The sequence below is a fragment of the Oreochromis niloticus genome, linkage group LG3, assembly GCF_001858045.2.
Source record: "Oreochromis niloticus isolate F11D_XX linkage group LG3, O_niloticus_UMD_NMBU, whole genome shotgun sequence".
NCBI classification, from domain to species: Eukaryota; Metazoa; Chordata; class Actinopteri; order Cichliformes; family Cichlidae; genus Oreochromis; species Oreochromis niloticus.
In genome coordinates, this window is record NC_031967.2 from 45,938,179 (window position 1) to 45,957,394 (window position 19,216).

Here is a 19,216-nt window from a genome sequence, read left to right on the forward strand (position 1 = left end):
AGAAAAAAAACCATCTGTACATACTGTCATGTACCACTATGTACATACAGATGCACATCCACAGTGAGTGAGCACAAGAGGACTGTGGGACAATGACAGAAAGTCTTTTGTAAAAATGTACTTATCTATTTTGTTACTAACATTTATCGTATGTGTTTGTTTTTGTGCAAACAATGCATGGTGTTATGTTAATTCAACTGTGCAGGGACCCTGCTGCTGGTGTGTGGATGAACAGCTCCAGAGTGAATGGTTTTCAGCTGCATGTATAAAACTATACTGTTTAACTATATTTTTTCTTCTTTTTAACAAAAAAGGGGGAATACAAAGAAGTTACATTATATTTTTCAACAATTAAATGATTTTATATATATGTTTTTAGTACAAATATTTACCTTTAACTTCTCCTGCTGTCATAGTCACAACAGTATTGCCATGATTGTTAATTAATATAAATACACAGTAAGAGCTGACTGATGCTTGCCACATTTGACAAATTGATACAGCCATCAACCATACACTACAAATACATATATCAAACCATGAAATCATTATATTTATGACGTTTTCTGTTTGTGAACATGGCCTTGAAATTAAGACCAGCGAGCCAACAGAATTCAGGGTAAAATGCCAGCCACAGAAACAGCTCTGTCTGTCTGTAGTTGACACAAATTCTGGATCTCTTTTAGTCACAGCTTGCTTTTATTTTACAAATATTTTTCATATTTTAATGTAAATTTAAAAAAAAAAAAAACACTACAAATTTCAAGTTTTCTACTTTAGTGCTGGGATAGTATGACATATACAGAGAAAACGAAACAAAGAGAGGTTTAGGAACAAAGAGGAAACAATTTGAGCATTTTAGATCCAGACTATATGAACCATATCCACAGCCTATGACATCATACCGATGTAATCGGCTAGTAAAGACTCAGGACTATAAAACAACTCTCTAAAAGTGTTTAGAGCACATTCCGTTCATTATTTTAAAATTTGGCTTTTGTTTATTATGGATGTTCAAAATAAAAATGCATTGTTAATTCATAAATTAATAATGCATCTATTTTACAAAGATACACATGTTAAGTAAATTCCATTTCCAACTCCTGTTTTAGGACCTCCACTTGTTGCTCAGCTTCCTCTCTCCTCTGCTGTTCATCTTTTACCTGCTGCTGGACTTCAGTTATTTTATCTTCAAACTTGAAGGAGAGAGAAGGAAATATAAAAAGAAAGGTTAATCTGTAATGAATGACTACATAAGTTACAGCTGAGTACATTTATTTGCACAGTAGTCTCCCCCTGCTGGTCATTATACTTAATATAGGTTGAACAAACTTTGCTTAATTGGCTTCACTTTTCACACCCAGAACATAATTTGTCATAAATCCATGTTATGATGCATATGATTACAAGATGTATAACATTTAACTTGGCTGTAAGTATTCAAAGATGAAAGAGTGCAGTGTAATTCTGGGCTGTACAATAAAACAATACAGAGATAAACACAGGTAACTTTATCGTTCTCATGGTCAATTCTAGGATGGTTTCATGACCAGTGTTGGGCAAGTTACTTTGAAAAAGTAATTCAATTATAGTTACTAGTTACTTCTTCAAAAAAGTAACTGAGTTAGTAACTGAGTTACAATATTCTAAAAGTAATTAATTACTTGAAAAGTAACTATTGCGTTACTTTAAAAAACAAAAAAACGTTTAACCCTGTGGGGTCCAGGGTATAATTGGCCATTATTTACTACTTTTGATTTTCCCTCCACATTTTACCTTTAAAAACTATTTACTTTGCCTTGTTTGGTATCATTCTTTTCAGCACAACCTCACGTGCCTGAATTTACAGTCATGTTTTCATTTTGACATACTGTATTAACACAATTGATCTAAAATGCACAAGTTTTGCAAACAACAAAGTTATTTGCATCCATTTGCCTTTTACCCTTTTGTAAAATAACCATTTCAAACTATTTACAGAACAATCAGCTGTTAAGATGCCACACAAATTATTTGTGCCACTCCAAAAAATAATTTCTGTCCACTATAAAGGAGAACATCACAGCCTGATACCTGCAGGTCTAACAGCAGCAGGTGTATCACTGCTGTTTCTACCTGGAGACCAGAGATGGGCAGTAACACGTTACTTGTAACGCGTTACTGTAATCTGATTACTGTTTTTCAAGTAACGAGTAATGTAAGGGATTACTATTGCAAAAACGGTAATTAGATTACCGTTACTTTCCCGTAGGAACGCTGCGTTACTGCGTTACTAAAACCGTGATTTTTTTGCGAGAATGTCTCATGACAGTGACGTAAGCGAGTGCGACGTTCGTGACAACAGCTGTGTACAGATCAACAATGGATAATATATCGAGTGCAGGACAGAGTATGACCATGCAGCGTTTAAAGCGTGGAAGTACTGACCTTACTTTGAGTTTGATTCCATAAAAAGTGACAAAAACATTAGTGTCCGTTGTGCGTGGGAAGAAAACTTCTTTTTACAGCGAAAAAACCCCTAAACTTCCAAGCAAGCACCGAATGCGCTACGACGTAATGGGAAATTCACAGAGAAACTCGTGGATTCTTCCACTGACCGCTGCGGCACACCTGCACGGTAAACCTCCGCCTACCCCAGTCCTGCTTTACAGGTGAAAATAGAGCAACAGGACCGCTAGTCTTTGATTTTATTTATTTTCTGCTGTATTTTACTTGCATCTATTTGAAAGAGTGAGTGTAAACACAAAAAACTATTTTATTTTATGTGCTGGAATGTGCAGAAAATAGGTTTAAATGTTAAACAAATTTCTTCCAGTCAGAGAATGTTGCATATAATTAAGTTTTTGCTTGATGCATAAAGTTAAAAGATTTAAAGTTTAAAGTTTTAAAAAGAGACTTTTCCATTTGATTACATTTTGTATGATGGATTGTGCAGAAAAAGTAGAATTGGGCTGAAAGATCTATCGCTTTATCACCTATTCAGGTTGTAAATCGTGTTTTTAAAAAGTAACTAAGTAACTAAGTAATTAATTACTTTTGAAAATAAGTAATCAGTAAAGTAACGGGATTACTTTTTGGGGGAAGTAATCAGTAATTAGTTACTGATTACTTTTTTCAAGTAACTTGACCAACACTGCTGGAGAAAGCAGTCACCTCATTGTTCTGACACACAACACAAAACTACCCACAACACTACACACTAACTACACAAGACAACACATTAACTACACACCCCAAACACGCTAAACGTCACAAATCTCTCACATCTCAAAACTCGCTCTCTCTCTTTCTGCTGTCTTTCTCTCTCTCTCTCCGTCACTCCTAAAACTTCCCCCTGTTTTGTTTTGTTTTTTTTGCTCATAAGCAGAGAGTGCTTGCTAGTGCTAACGTGGCGAAACTATTGAGGAAAAAACGCCGCGTATATCTTGTTTATCATGACTCTGGTTTTACGTGGCCTATCGACACAATTTAAAAACTGGTATATGTCACCTTGTTGCTTTGTCTTTAAGTGGTCATGTGATTGGCTTACCACGACTACTTTATTCTTCCTCAGTCAAACAGCAGCACTCATGCGATTGTTTTGCCCCCTGAGCTCCAGGTGTGGTGCTAGACAGCGATCATGATTACCATCCGCGGGAGCGCGCAGCTGCTTAAAGCTGTAGCGTCCAGATTACTTACCTAGTCAGCTACTTCCATGTGACTGATATAAGATGCGGTAAGCTGAACACAGCTTCAACCGTCTGTTTGCTGAAAAATAGTAACGGACTGCATTTTCTTCTTAGTAACTGTAACGGCGTTGTAACGATAGGAATTGTAATTAGTGAGATTACTCGTTATTGAAAAAAGTAACGCCGTTAGGAAAGCCGTTATTCCCATCACTGTTCATGACACTATCAATTCAAAATAAATGAATAAACTCTGAGTTATAACTATATAACTTTTGGAACACTCTCAATACGTGAATGATAATGGTATTTACTACGACAGACAAATAACTAAAACAAAATAGAACAAACAAAAAAAATAGAAGGAAATAAAACAGTGTGTCATCTCCTGCAATACACACAGCCACTTTTTATAGTATGCAAGTTGGCATGATTAAAGGGCCATTCTGACGCACAGCCCTACTGTCTATGTCTAAGTAGTATAATATAAAAAAAATGATGTAAAAATCAAAAAGTAGTCAATAATAATGAATTGAACATATGTAAGTGGGGTGGGACCTACTATATGTACAAATGACCGAGAGGCTGAAAAGGGGGAAACTAATTTTTTTTTTAAAAGTACAAATATAAAACCAATATATTTCCATGCACGAAAACAGAGAATTCCTAAAATCACGTTAAAGATAGTTTGATGAACTTCCAAAGTGAAATTTGTATTATTTTTAATACATTTGTCTTTCAGTGAAAAATCAGTAATGAAGACCTTGGTGATTGCATCTAAATTAAAGATACAAACCTTTATGCCTTTGGTCTCAAGCTCCTTCATTCAGGACCTCTGCTTCTCTTTCCCAAGCCTCTGCTCTAATTTAGCTACTTCCTCTTTTAACTGGGAGGGAAGGTAAAATGGTAAAGGTACATACAACATAATTACATACTGTGATGGGAAAAAAACACATGTCAACTTATTATTTATTGTGCATTAGAAATATTAGACATTGAGTCTAAGGAACAAAATATGAACCTCTTTCTTTTCGGCTTCGAGCTTCATATTTATGGTCTGCAGCTCCTTCACATCTTGTTCTCTTCTATTTTTTTCAGCACGGACCTTGAAGAGTTCAGCCTCTAAATCTTTGACCTTGGAGAAAAGGAAAGCATCAGAGTCATTCTTAATGAAAGAGAAAAGTTTCTGTATTGTGCAGTTTATCTATTTGTTCAGTTCAACTATGATAGGGAACATATTTACCAACGAAAATCATGGAATAAAGCTGGTATTGTGTTCAGATTTTAGACAAACTTGCAGTGGCCATCAAAAAATAATAACAATGAATGACAACATTAAAATTATCAACATTAATTTTAAAAACAAAATGTGTGGCGAACAGAGATCGTTGGTTCCAGAGAGAAATTATAACAGATTAATAAAGCATTAGTTAACACAGAATCGATGTAACAGAATGTACAGTGGAACCCCGACTTATAACATTAATTCTTTCCCGTGGGTCTTTCGTAAGTCGAAGCACCCATCGCGCCTTCTTAGTCAACGATAGGCTATAGGCTAATTGCTAACTGCAACAACAATACGTCGTTCACGTGGAACAGCAAAGAGCATGTACGAAAGCCAAGGGGGTTGTCACGTGATTCGGAAGGCATTGTGGGCATTTTAGGCTCAGTCAATCAGAGCCAGCGGATTTCGTTACACGGGCGGTCAAACAAGCAGAAATATTGCTGTTAAGTGCCTTCATACAATGAATTTTTCGTTAAATGGGGTATTCGTAAGTCGGTACTGTATTATGTAATGGGCTATTGAAAAAATACTAAAAATTGAAAAAACTGAAGTAAATAACCTTTGTACTGTTGGTTTCCAGCTCTTTCTTCAGTGTCTCTACAGTTATCTCAGCATCTTTCTTCTTCTGCTGCTGTTCCCTGAGCTGATGTTGAACTTCAGCTAGTTCATCTTTGAGCTGGGAGGAGAGGGAAAATGGTAGAGATACATTTGCATACAACATAATTACACAAGAAAATGCATGTCAACTTTTCATTGTGCATTAGAATATTAGACATTAAGTCTAAGGAACAAAATATGAACCTCTTTCTTTTCGGCTTCAAGCTTCCTATTTATGGTCTGCAGCTCCTTCACATCTTGTTCTCTTCTATTTTTCTCAGCTCGGAGTTTCAAGAGTTCAGCATCTTTTTCTTTTAACTCAGGGGAAAGAGAAACAATGAACACATTTAACTGAACAAATCAAATATTAAATATTTAACCTGATTATTTTAGTTTATGTAATTAGTGTAAACATCAGTAATGATCTTTAAAAAAAAGACATTGAATAGAGACAGACATTTCCAGAGAGAAACTGCGGCTAAAATATATTATCTTCCAAAATGTTGGTATTTGGAGTAAAATTCAAACCTGAATGCATCAAATAACAGATATAAGGTAATAGGTTAATGTAATAATAAAAAGAAACATGAAAATAAAATTACCTCTTCATTGTTGGTCTCCACCTTTGTTTTCAGGGATTGCACTTCCATCTCAGTATCGCTCCTCCTCTGCTTCTCTTTATTAAGCAGATGTTCTAGTTTTGATACTTCATCATTCAGCTGAGTAAGCAGAAAATGTTTTATGCTGTGGTGGTTTCAGGTTGTTTAATGTTTTGAAATAAATGTTTTAGCCACTATCTGCTGTGTGTGTCCTGTGAGTAAGAGTACTCACTTTGAATGATTCTAAGTAACCTCAAAATCGTGTACCTCTTTATTCTTGTCCTCAATCCTCAGCTTCATGGTTTGCAGTTCCTTTTCATTTTCTGTGCTCCTGTCTTTCTCAGCACAGAGCCTCATGACTTCATCAGTTTTGTCTTTTAACTTTGGCAAAAGGAAACATTATTTGAAAATGAGAAATCAGTTTACAGTTGAGTTGACTGTTAACTAAAGTGAAGAAAGCTCCCTGAAAGCCAGGTGGTTGGTTAACAAGCATTCATGTTGATGGTAAAGATTGGCAACAATCTTAGCACTAGAGAATAGCTAAATGTTGTTGTTTCTAGTCCTCTTTTAGAAGGAGGTTGATGGGGTCGTATAAAAATATTCAGTGCATTGAGATATAACTTGAAATCAAACTGAATGTACAGAGGTAAAGGAAATAAAAGACAATAACCTCTGATTGGCTGTCTTCGAGCTCTGTCTTCAGGGTCTGCAGGTCTTTCTCCAACGATTCATTCTTAGAACAGAGTGATTGTAGCCTGTCTAAGTCTACATTTTCCTCCAACTGAAAAATAAATGAAGAACCATGTTGTTGTATTAAGCTTAAAATGTATTTCTGCTGTGTCTCTAATACCAGGGTCACCTAAAGATCTTGACCTTTCCCTACAACCCACCTTCAGATGACATGATTTGGTTCTAGAAATGTATAAAATCTTTATTAATTTATCGTCTTGATGCATTCTCAATCATCCAGGAAAGTAAATCTCCAAAAGTTGAATCTGTTCATCTGGACGTAGCGTTTTGTGGGAGAAACGTTTCGTCACTCATCCAAGTGACTTCTTCAGTCTCAGCTGACTGCAGGTTCAGTCATTATGCAAATGTACAGTTTATAAGGTTTGGGGAAACCTGCAGTCAGCTGAGACTGAAGAAGTCACTTGGATGAGTGACAAAAGGTTTCTCCCACAAAACGCTACGTCCAGATGAACAGATTCAACTTTTGGAGATTTATTAATTCATGTAGAGATTTGTTTACTTTGCCTTCCTACTGAAGAGACAGTAAACGTTGCTGTATATCCTCACTCTGCTTTTAACAAAGGCTTCATTCTTAAAGTGGTTTTGCCTCCCCATCATATAAGTCCCTTGAGATGACTTGTGTTGTGATCTACCACAAACTTAATGGAATGGCGCTGGCATTGTACGAGCAAGTTTGTGTGTATTTGAGATTTACTCTCTCCATCCTTTTGATAGCAGAAGTAAGCTTGGTGAACTTCTGTTGTGGGCCCTACCCCTTAACTGTGTCATTTCTCAGCCACTGAAGTCTCTCCAGCTAACAAAAACAAACACAGTGGAGAGGATCAATATTACATTAGTCATACTGGTTATACTCCTAGACCTTAACTTAATTGCTACATAGTAAATGGGGGAAGAGTTGCCGATCTGTCTCAGCTCAAAAATGAAGAGAGCAGTGACATATTATCACATCCATCCATCTTCATCTGCTCATCCAGGCTTGTAGAATAGGGGCAGCAGAGTAAGCAAGAAAGCCAAGACCGCCTTCTTCCCAGCTCCCTGCTTCAGCTCTGGGGAACAACAAGCAGCTCCCAAGATGGTAGAGACATGTAGTCTTTCCACTGTGTCCTGGATCTGCCCTGGGCACTCCCTCCAGATCAGAACAGTGCAATAATTTGTTATACAGAATTACCTCATTTTTGAGCTTCTCAATCTCTTCATCCTTCCTCTTGAGTTCAGCTTGTGTTTTCTGTGTTTAAACAGATAAGGAGCTCAGTACATACATGTCGAGGAAGTTGTTTCAGTTTATGCAAGTGGATTTTTATGCTTTTTTAATGGTTTACTTTTAGTGTACATGCGAATGAAACTACACTTGATGGCAGTGTCTTACGTTCACCTGATGCACATTAAATAGTACACCATGGTAAACCATACTATGAAAAATGTTTTCATCAGTGCACCTTTACTTTTGTGTAGATTTGTACACACAAATGTGACATCAGTGGCACTAAAGAGAGAATGAAACAATCTGTCATAAGTCAACAAAGCAACACCTCTAAAAACTTGTGTTCGCTTTACAACAAAGTCTCAATGTGATGGTTGGTAATTTTATTGTGTTATCTATTTCTGCATTTTTCTAAGTTTGTCCTACTATCTTTACTCACAGCCATGACTGTCATTCATATTTACAGTTTTAGTGCAGTATGTTCATTTATCTCTCCTCCCCCTGTCTTTTTCCTGAGTTGCTCTCTTGGCTTTGTGCTTCTGATTCATCTTTGACTAAACCTTGTTGTTCAGGTTAGACTTCCCTCTAACACGCAATTCTCTTTGTTTCTTTCTTCATCTGAAGTACACAGAAGAAATGTCCATTGTTTACTTATATGTTTGGTTTCATTTTCTGTTTCTCTTCAGCTCAAAACCTCAGTTGAATTTATGTCAGCTGTCTTATTTTCATTTTTGCTCTATCAAAAAACAATAACCAAGTTGGTAATCGTTGATTAGTGTTTAGTTTGATTCTTATAAAGTCTTAATTAACTTGGGTTGTCCCTCTCATTATCAGACATGTTAGAAAATATTGTTATTATTAAAAAGGTTATTCATATAGCTTATTACATTTGTGTCAGACTGAAAAGGGCATTTGTGACTTACTGTTTTTCTTTTGTTTACCTTGTATTTGACAAGAAGAACGGCTCCCGAGACAACAGTACCGACAACACCGATGCAGATGACCGGAGAAGAAGTCAAATTCTCTGAAGTGAAAAATTAAAGAAAATAATCAAAATAAACTGACTGTAATAATAATAATAATCTCCGATGTCAAAAACAAAAATGTTTCTTCCAACTGCCAGTAAAACTTAGTAAGTGAAGAAAAGCAGTTTTCTGAAGAATTTGTATACACATACAAACAAGTACTGAGCTTCTCATTTGAATATTCTTGTGTCAGATTACCTGGGCTGACCAGAAATCCAAACCAGCTTTTTAGGCTCATTTTGTTCTGTAATACAAGAAGAAAATAATCATATTAAAGAGACATACCTCTGCATTCATGTTGTGCTCAAAAAATGTAGATGTTTAAAAATAGCATCCTAAATCAACTTGATGATCTATCAACACTTAACTATGATCAGAATAAATGATTGTCTCTGTTTTGACTCAAAAGAAGGCAAGAGTTCATGTTAATTAGGCCGTATTTATTTGGCATAATTATGCTTTTATTTTTTCTTCTCTGTAGATGGCCTTCATTGCACACACACACTGTGTAATGTAACAGTTTAAGGCTGTCAGTTAGAACAAAAGAGACACATATTATGTTTCTATTATACAGTAAATTATACAAACAACCAAACATAAAGTATTTACCTCATAAATTAAACTGATGCATCTGCTTCCTTGCAGTGAGTGAGGCTGTGCAGCATGACTCCTTCAGCACTGGTTAAAGGAAACACTCACCTGTTTAACAGGAGGCGTGGTTTCTTCAGACGTCTGATGAGGAAAAGAATTTGTGCCTGTCAGACAAACAATCAGTTCATGTGAGTGTGCATGTTAAAAGGAAACTTCATTAAATGCTTGTAATGCCAGTGATATGGACTGGTTGAGCAACTATTACAAACTTAAGGACTTGTCCTTTGACCTTGCTATGATGAAGTGTTTTCTTGAGTGTGTCCATACTTTGTTTCATTTGTGCACACAAACATGTTTCCAGGACAAATAAAAACTAACAAAACAAAGTTAATATGTGGCAAAAATGTTTCTAATGGTTTAAAGTATTTTCTGATAATGATAAATAAGTAAATAAATATTGATATACTGGTATTGAATAATGATAATTCAATAAGCATAAATAATAACTGAAGTTTACGTCTGTTTTATTGTGCGTTAGCCTTTGTACCTTCCTGGTGTTGCTTTCTATTGCCCCATTATTGTTATTCCAGCTGCTTCATCTGAGCTTCACTACATGTTTTCTCTCTTTGTTAACCACATGCTTCTAGACCAGGGGTTGGTAACCCTGGGCATGCCAACCCTTCGCGATGGCCAGTCCAGCGCTGGACTGGCCATCGGGCATACCGACCATTTGTCCGGTGCGCCGATGGTGAATTTCATTTTTGTGGGCTGATGATTTATTTATTTTTTTAGTAACAGTATAAACAATGAGAGGTGGTGGATTGGCCAGGTGCTGGCCGATGTGTAAAAATAACTCAGTTGTTGGGTGGTGACTATGGCGGAGCTTCCACAGAGGCTAGCAGGTGGATGAGGGAAAGGGGAGGCAGGAGGAGGAGAGACCCGAGGCGGCCGCCGGTCCAAGTGTCAGGTGAACTGAACTTCAGGTAAGAAGTTATGACCTGCAGTCTATCTGGGTCAGATATAAACCAAGTTTAGGTGCAGTTAATTTTTGTTATGCTGACTTTTTCGTACTGCGTGCTAGCTAGCATGACGGAGTTTCTATACAGCTGGGTGGGTGCTATGTTACTGATGTTGAACTTTATTTTATTCATAAAGTTAGTTAGTAGAGTTGCCAACCGTCCCATAAAAAACGGAATCGTCTTGTGTTCGGAGAAAATATTACGCGTTTCGTACTGAGGTGAAAAGTTTGTCCCGGACTTCAGCTACAATGGAAAAAGACAAAAAGCTGGATTTATTCTGTGTCTTTATGCTGTCAGCTGCCTCTTCTTCTCTCATTCTCTCCCCTCCCCCTCCTGTTTCTACTTCATTCTAGAAACTGATCAATGATCAGCTGATCGGCTGATCGGCTTTTCTCTCTTGTTTGTTTATCTCCCCCTTTGCACCAGAAAGAGGAAACCAGCGGATGTCACGTTAAACAACAGCAGCACCTTTAAGCTTGATCAGTTGTTGTTAGAATTTATTTAATATTAATTTCTAGTATCAGCTGATGTTTGTTGGAGCCACAGCTGTAAAGCTGCTGGTCATGATGTCGGTTTGGATATGTGGTGAGAGGGAAACATGAAGATGAAACCAGGAGATGTCCTTACTGAATCATCAGAGCTGAACAGGTGATGGAGAAACAGGTTTACCTTTTAGGTGACATGAATGAGTTGAAGGGAAGTTATGAACTGTTTCTGAGAGACAAATAACACCAGGATCCTTTTCTAAGTAGCTGACAGCTGGTAACTGTGCAGGGGCGGGTCTAGCAAAGTGTTGCCAGGGGCCAGGTAGGGCATTAACAGGGAGAGGGGGGCACAAAGAAATACCTTTCTTTCTTGTACTAATTTAAAATGTCTAGCTTTTATTAAATAGTTATCTGAATCTGAAAAAAAGTTTTTATCTGATGTAAAATGTATAGATATCATACATATACCAACAGGACAGTGTACATCACTGTCACAACAGTGTTTGTTTTTATATTCAAAGGCTTTATGGCTTTAATATCTGGTGGGCCGGTCTGTAGTCAAAATGCCCGGGCTGCTTTTTTTGTCCCAGTCCAGCCCTGGGCACGACATGCAGCGAATTAATCTGAGAAGGTGCATCAAAAAATAAATGGCCGGGCAAATTAGCTCTCGTAGACACATTAGTTGTGCCGCTTCTTAATGACGGTATCTTAGCTAACAACTCCAACTACCAGATTCAACTTGTAATTGGCTAAAAATAGCTTAGCCTACTGGTGAGAGGGACGTTGCTAGCTGGTTGTTTTTTCAAGTGATGTTGAAATTTCCACATTCCAACACTTGAAATGCTTCAGGAGCTGTCCGCTCAGCGCAGCATCAGCACCGTGGAAATACAGTGGCTTGCAAAAGTATTCGGCCCCCTTGAACTTTTCCACATTTTGTCACATTACAGCCACAAACATGAATCAAATTTAGAATAGAATAATCCTTTAATTGTCCCACAAGGGGAAATTTGGTTGTTTTATTGGAATTCCAGGTGAAAGACCAATACAAAGTGGTGTACACGTGAGAAGTGGAACGAAAATCATAAGTGATTCCAAACAGTTTTTTTATTGAATAACTACAAAGTGGGGTGTGCGTAATTATTCAGCCCCCTGAGTCAATACTTTGTAGAACCACCTTTTGCTGCAATTACAGCTGCCAGTCTTTTAGTGTATGTCTCTACCAGCTTTGCACATCTAGAGACTGAAATCCTTGCCCATTCTTCTTTGCAAAACACCTCCAGCTCAGTCAGATTAGATGGACAGCGTTTGTGAACAGCAGTTTTCAGATCTTGCCACAGATTCTCGATTGGATTTAGATCTGGACTTTGACTGGGCCATTCTAACACATGGATATGTTCTGTTTTAAACCATCCCATTGTTGCCCTGGCTTTATGTTTAGGGTCGTTGTCCTGCTGGAAGGTGAACCTCCGCCCCAGTCTCAAGTCTGGTGTTAGTTTTCCGCCACACATAGCGTTTTGCATTTTGGCCAAAAAGTTCCATTTTGGTCTCATCTGACCAGAGCACCTTCTTCCACATGTTTGCTGTGTCCCCCACATGGCTTGTGGCAAACTGCAAATGGGACTTCTTATGGTTTTCTGTTAACAATGGTTTTCTTCTTGACACTCTTCCATAAAGGCCAACTTTGTGCAGTGCACGACTAATAGTTGTCCTATGGACAGATTCCCCCACCTGAGCTGTAGATCTCTGCAGCTCGTCCAGAGTCACCATGGGCCTCTTGGCTGCATTTCTGATCAGCGCTCTCCTTGTTCGGCCTGTGAGTTTAGGTGGACGGCCTTGTCTTGGTAGGTTTACAGTTGTGCCATACTCCTTCCATTTCTGAATGGTCGCTTGAACAGTGCTCCGTGGGATGTTCAAGGCTTGGGAAATCTTTTTGTAGCCTAAGCCTGCTTTAAATTTCTCAATAACTTTTTCCCTGACCTGTCTGGTGTGTTCTTTGGACTTCATGGTGTTGTTGCTCCCAATATTCTCTTAGACAACCTCTGAGGTCGTCACAGAGCAGCTGTATTTGTACTGACATTAGATTACACACAGGTGCACTCTATTTAGTCATTAGCACTCATCAGGCAACGTCTATGGGCAACTGACTGCACTCAGACCAAAGGGGGCTGAATAATTACGCACACTCCACTTTTCAGTTATTTATTTGTAAAAAATGTTTGGAATCATGTATGATTTTCGTTCCACTTCTCACGTGTACACCACTTTGTATTGGTCTTTCACGTGGAATTCCAATAAATTGATTCATGTGGAAAAGTTCAAGGGGGACGAATACTTGCAAGCCACTGTACATGGATACATCCGTAGACTCGAGATAGAATACACAAAGTGTTTTCAGTACTTTCAGGTGTACGGACCAATGTTTTCTTTTCTTTTCTTACCAGAAAGTTTTAATGAACAGCTGGATTTGTCTCTCTTTAACTGGCTGGACACAGAGGACATCGAAATGCAGCTGATTAAACTGAAAACCTCCACTCTATCGGGGTCAAAGTTTGCAGAACTACAGACGCAGTTGGAATCCATGGCTGTGTGTGTTCATGGAGCTTGCATTTTCACCTGCTGGACATCACTACCTGACAAGTTTAACTGTCTTCAGAACATTGCAGGGGCACTATTGACAGTATTTGGCTCTACATGTTCTTGCTAGCAGATTTTCTCTCACATGAGTGTCCTCAGGTAGCCGTCTGAATGCTGGACACTCGGAGACCTGTGTCTCTGAGTGGGAGACCAGAGATCACATTTACATGTGTATCTCTGTATTAACAAACATACCATATTGGCCCAGTTTATTTTTCTTATCATTGTTGTGAGGAGACCATAAATAGCATTTGCATCTTCTGTTGTACAGTTCATTTGCTGTTCTTGTTATGAATAAAAAGTGTCTTTCTTTGTTTCAAAATAGCTGATAGCTGCCAACATCTGCGAACAAATATAATTCTATAAAGTTGTTCTATATAGTGTGTAACTGTTAATATAGAGCGTTATTACATTTATTGCTAATGCAATCATATGGCACATTGACTTCTAAGGAAAGGTTGCTGAATCCTGTTGTGCTGAATTCACTAGAGCCAATACAATGTGGACATTCTTCCAGTTTGTGGGATGATGGGGACAAGGAATTATGAATGCCAGATAAAGTGGGACACCGGGTCACTTAGTGCAGGAGCTCCAGTGTTTCAACTGACCTACAATGTACAACATTGTGTTACAAATGTACATAATTTAAAGACTGCAGAGGTGTAGATCAAAAACTGATTTAGGTTTTACAAGTAATCAACCTATATTTATCTGTGACATTGTATCTTTTGTATCTTTTTTGTTTGTTTGTTTGTTTGTTAAGATTTTAAAAGTAAAGTAAAAGCAAACATTTAATCTGTTTTGAGTGGAGTTTGTTAAACCTGTTTTCTGGCACTGTTTAGGCCAAAAATTTGGAAATACTTGGAAATATCACAAAGTATCTTAGTCTTTAAGATCAAGCATCATATTTGTTGGTTTGATTTTTTATTTAGAAACATAAACCTGTTTTACTCAGGTGACCAGGAAATGTTAGAGCACTGCAGCTGAAGAAAAAGCAGGAAACAAGTGAGACAGCACTACGTGCAATAACACACTTTTTGTTATTTTTATTTTTTCATTTTGTCTTTCTTTTTGCATGTTTTTAACAACCATCACGTCTTAAGCCCCTTTGCTGTTATACACAAACATTATGAAACAAAGTTCCTCCCCCAGTAATCTCATACTGTACAGAAACTGCAGTTTCTTTAAACCAAGCTGCGTATCTATTGCAGATTCAGTCTTCCCAGCCTGGTGCAGGTCTGCAATTTTGTTTCTGGTGTCCTTGCCTTCTCTGCCCTTTCCTGTAGAGAGGACACCAAGCTAACACTATTTTTTTTTTAAATAGTGTTTACTTAATCTCCTTTTGTTAATTTTTTTGTAATTGTTTAAATAATTCACACTTCACTTTCCACATATGACATTTAATTTGTATCATATTTGCTTATCTGTTTTTCTTTAATCGCATAAAAATGTATTATACCATTTATTTTTGGGGGGTTTTTTTGGGGGGGGGGATTCACACTGATGATGTTAAAGTCCCAAAAACTGGCAAAAAAAACCAAACTGTATGCATGAAATATGATGCACTAGGCATTAAAGGGTTAAATAAAATTCAGGGGAACCTTTTTGGCCCATGACATCATTATTTGTATCAGTACTTTAGACATTGTCCAGTGCTTGGCCTGGCTTTGATGGCACCAAATGTTCATCTCCAGCAATGTCACATTCTTTCATGGCCTCCTCAGCTTCTTCTTTGGTTTTCTACAGCTGATGCAAAGAACAAATATGCACAATAAGAACCAGAGTTATCTTTGTAGTGCAACCCTCAGAAAATGATTACCGTGGTGTTTCATTTTTTGGTATGAATTTGAAAAGTCGTAGCTTACAGTGAGCTTACTCTGCTCATTAATTCCACTACAATGACTCTACCCTTTGTTTTTTAGTAGCCACACTCATAGTGATAGCTTACCTTTGGAGGACCACAGAGATGCAGTAGTGAAATTATTGGAAACACTTTTGCGAATATTGACCACAAAGCATAATGTAAATATTCCACATGTCTCAGTTATTATTCTGCACTGCTCTTACAATACAACTACATACTATAGGCTGAAGAAAACAAAACAAAGGGAAGTTTTTCTTTTTTTGTTTTTTAACAGTCAGCAAAAATCTGGGAATTTTAAAGAGATTTATTTTTTGGACACCTCCATATATTTTATGATTGGACTTCACTGTGGTATCTCTGCATGATTTATAGTTCAAAACAATCTCTATCTTTATACCTATATTTCATTGCAGCCCCCGAATTCATCAGCTACCTAAAACATTGTTTTTCCTTTAATGACAGCTTTATTATTAGATTAGATTCTATTTCTCTCTCTCTCTCTCTCTATATATATATATATATATATATAGAGAGAGAGAGAGAGAGAGAGAGAAAATAGAATCTAATCATCTTAAAAAATCTCAAATTTTTTAAGTCTGATACAAAAAAACATTTAAAGGTGAACACTGATACAGAATTGAAGGGTAGATTATAAAATCGCTGACCTCCTCCTTGTGTCTTTCTTTCAGTTCACTCAACTGTTTGTCTTCTGGTTTGCTCCTTGAGAGACTCAAACTGACACTTGGACTCTTGTAGCTAAAAAAAAAAAGAAACATGACAAAGGATTCTTGAACCACATGTAAAGCCTTGAAAAACGCACAAAGATTATGGTGTATAAGTAGATCTTAATGTAATGAATACGCACCTCTTTGTTCTTATTCTCCAATTCATTCATCAGAGTCTGCACAGTCTTCTCAGCTTCCTCTCTGCTCTGCTGTTCATCCTTCAGCTGCTGCTGGACTTCACTTACGTTGTCTTCAAGCTGGGAGGAATGTAAAGAAGTTTACATTGATTTTTTTTTACCATCAAAGTTTTAGCTGGTTTATTGTTTTTACAACTTGAAAAAAAAGTTATAATGCAAAATTCCAGTATTGCATCATATGAATAATGTATCTACACTTTATTGCTACAGCAGCACCTTCAGTATCCTCGTGTTCAAATGTAGTACAATGGTCCGTTGTTAATCACGGGAGTCACATTCTAAAAAATATCCCTCAATAGGCGAAATCCGTAAAGTAGTCAGCTTTACTTTTTTACAATTATTGTATAATATTCTTAAATGTTATAAGGCTGTAAAACCCCTCACTACACACTTTATACACTTTTCTCAGACATGCATGAACATTATCACTTTTCTCTCTCGTTTAAACACTCTCAAAGTTCAAACCTTCCTAGAAATATAAGTCCAGTGTTATAGAATGAAATCAACAATACTAGCAATCGAAGATTTATGTAAATTTGACAAACTGAACGCAGAAATGAATAAAACTTTCGAGTGACTTACAGTATCTATGTAATGGCACCCTTTACTATGCCCCAAAATATTTAGTTTGTCAAATGCACTGTGACCAACATGACACAAAACTGAAAGTAAAAAGAAAATATATTTATAGTTAGATTATGTGTGGACATATGAGGACAAACATTGGCTGCCTTGATGTCTAACCTCACTAAACACTTTTATAAATCAGTCACAATTTAAACCCCCCCCCCTCGAGATAGTTTCTATATCTGTGTTTTAGCTAAAATCAATAAATACATTAAAATCAAGGAATTAACCTTCTTGATTTTGACCTCAAGCTCCTTCTTCAGTGAATTCAGGTCTTCGTTATGTCTCCGCTTCTCCTCATTGAGTTCGTTCTCAAACTAGAAGAAAATGATGATCAAAATGAAACCAAAAGGTCAGACATCCGCAGCCTCTGGTCTTCAAACGGGTCACCAGGCTAAAAAGGGGGTTTTCTGTATACCTTTTTCCTGATCTTCCTGATCTCTGTATTCTTCTCCTCCAACAGATTTTGGGTTTGCTTCAGCTCGTCAATAGTCTGGCTTGTGTCCTCATGATCAGCTGATGGCTGACGGATCTATAAATCAGTCAAACAAATGTGATTTTTAAACTAAGACACCTCATATTTTTGTAAATAGAAAATGAGACACAGAGTAGCAAATCATTTTTTAACCCATTGTGCCAATTAATCACATTGATGAATCTTTCATTCAGATTTACAGTAAAACCAGAACTGAGTAAAACTGTTGATGTCTTTTGAGATATGAGACAAAACTGCAGGGACAAATCATAATGACTAAGAACAATTACTGCAACAAATATAATGAACACAAACACCAGTGATAACTTCTGTCCTGATTAGAGGCACTGAGCTTCAGAGCAGCAGCTGAACCTCTGACTAGATATGATATCAAACATGTAAGAGACAAATATGAGATGAACTCATGGAATGAAACTAAAGGAAATAACCTGTTTTTTGTTGGTTTCCAGCTCTTTCTTCAGCGTCTGCACATCATTATCTCTCATTTTCAACTCTGCATCCATCTTTTCAATGACTTTCAGTGAATCATCAGGGTCACAGGAGAGAGAAGACTACAACAGACCAAGAGACACAAATCAGGATAAAACGTGTGTTCAGATAAATCTTATCAAAGCAGCATTTTCCACTGTAAGTGGTTTACAATCACAGTTATGTGAATATTTAATATATGTAGGGCCTGACAGGTCCTAAGTTTTATATCATCACTCATAATTATTAATAGTTACAAAAGTAGGATGGTTTAAGAACTTAAAAACATGCTTAAAAAGATTTTCAATTTTGTTGCAATATATAACTGTTAATTCCTTATTAGTTGAAACATATATAAAAATATCTATAGATAAATTAGAATTTAAAATAAATGTAATCACTTTTCTGTCCAGAAGATCTTCCTCAGCGTCCTTCCTGCTCTGCTGCCCTGCACCCTGGAGCTTCTGCTCAAACCTGGCCAGTATGTCGTTAAACTAGGAGAAGAGTGAGGTGAAGGGTAATCAAAAAATCTGCATTTCTCCAACTGGATACAGAAGGAATGAAGGAACATCATACAAGACAAACCACCTTCTTCTTGCTCTCCAGCCTTTTCTTCACTTTAACATCCACCTCCCTCTGCTCCTCACGCTGCAGCTGCTGCTGTGCTGTAGCTACTTCCTTATTCACCTGAGATCACAGAGAAAAAAAACAACATAAGAAATTAGTATATCAAATGTATATTTTGTTAGCATTGTTAACAAAATACACATATTCTTGAATTGGTGAAAAGTGTAATCAGGTTGCAAAACAAATATGATTTTAAGTGATCTAGATCAAAATCTGTCTACATTTTAATCCTAAAAGTGATTTTTGCTTCTCTAAAAAACAGGTTTGGTACAGTGGTCATCAGCACTGATGGCCATTGCAGCTCATTTTCCATCGACTGATTTTTACCACTGAAAAACTGATAACTGTGTCTTCTGAATGA

The 19,216-nt window shown here is 37.1% G+C and overlaps 2 protein-coding genes across 3 annotated transcripts in view; both read right to left on the reverse strand.

Annotated features, from left to right (window-relative positions):
* Window positions 1–407: 407 nt before the first annotated feature.
* On the reverse strand, window positions 408–9,815 carry LOC102078292 (M protein, serotype 2.1). Of its 2 annotated transcripts, XM_005460616.2 has the most exons (12): window positions 9,732–9,815; window positions 9,321–9,366; window positions 9,039–9,121; window positions 8,065–8,121; window positions 6,817–6,927; window positions 6,414–6,527; window positions 6,150–6,266; window positions 5,752–5,865; window positions 5,510–5,626; window positions 4,687–4,800; window positions 4,462–4,551; window positions 408–1,196 (listed from the first exon to the last, which is right to left on the reverse strand). In XM_005460616.2, the coding sequence occupies exons 2-11, from the start codon at window positions 9,358–9,360 to the stop codon at window positions 4,492–4,494; spliced, it is 927 nt and encodes a 308-aa protein (XP_005460673.2). In that variant the 5' UTR covers window positions 9,361–9,366; window positions 9,732–9,815; the 3' UTR covers window positions 408–1,196; window positions 4,462–4,491. The 2 variants fall into 2 exon arrangements, with proteins under 2 accessions (XP_005460673.2, XP_025761392.1); XM_025905607.1 differs by lacking the exon at window positions 8,065–8,121.
* A 5,555-nt stretch (window positions 9,816–15,370) lies between these two features.
* The window catches only part of LOC102080928 (myosin-9), a 66,067-nt gene continuing 62,221 nt past the window's right edge, over window positions 15,371–19,216 (reverse strand). The window contains exons 8-15 of the mRNA XM_019354859.2: window positions 18,817–18,915; window positions 18,630–18,722; window positions 18,189–18,311; window positions 17,683–17,796; window positions 17,495–17,581; window positions 16,581–16,697; window positions 16,381–16,471; window positions 15,371–15,597 (exon numbers count right to left, since the gene is read on the reverse strand). Of these exons, the coding sequence (XP_019210404.1) occupies window positions 16,406–16,471; window positions 16,581–16,697; window positions 17,495–17,581; window positions 17,683–17,796; window positions 18,189–18,311; window positions 18,630–18,722; window positions 18,817–18,915 (699 nt within the window). The 3' untranslated portion in view covers window positions 15,371–15,597; window positions 16,381–16,405. The remainder of the gene's footprint in view (window positions 15,598–16,380; window positions 16,472–16,580; window positions 16,698–17,494; window positions 17,582–17,682; window positions 17,797–18,188; window positions 18,312–18,629; window positions 18,723–18,816; window positions 18,916–19,216) is intronic.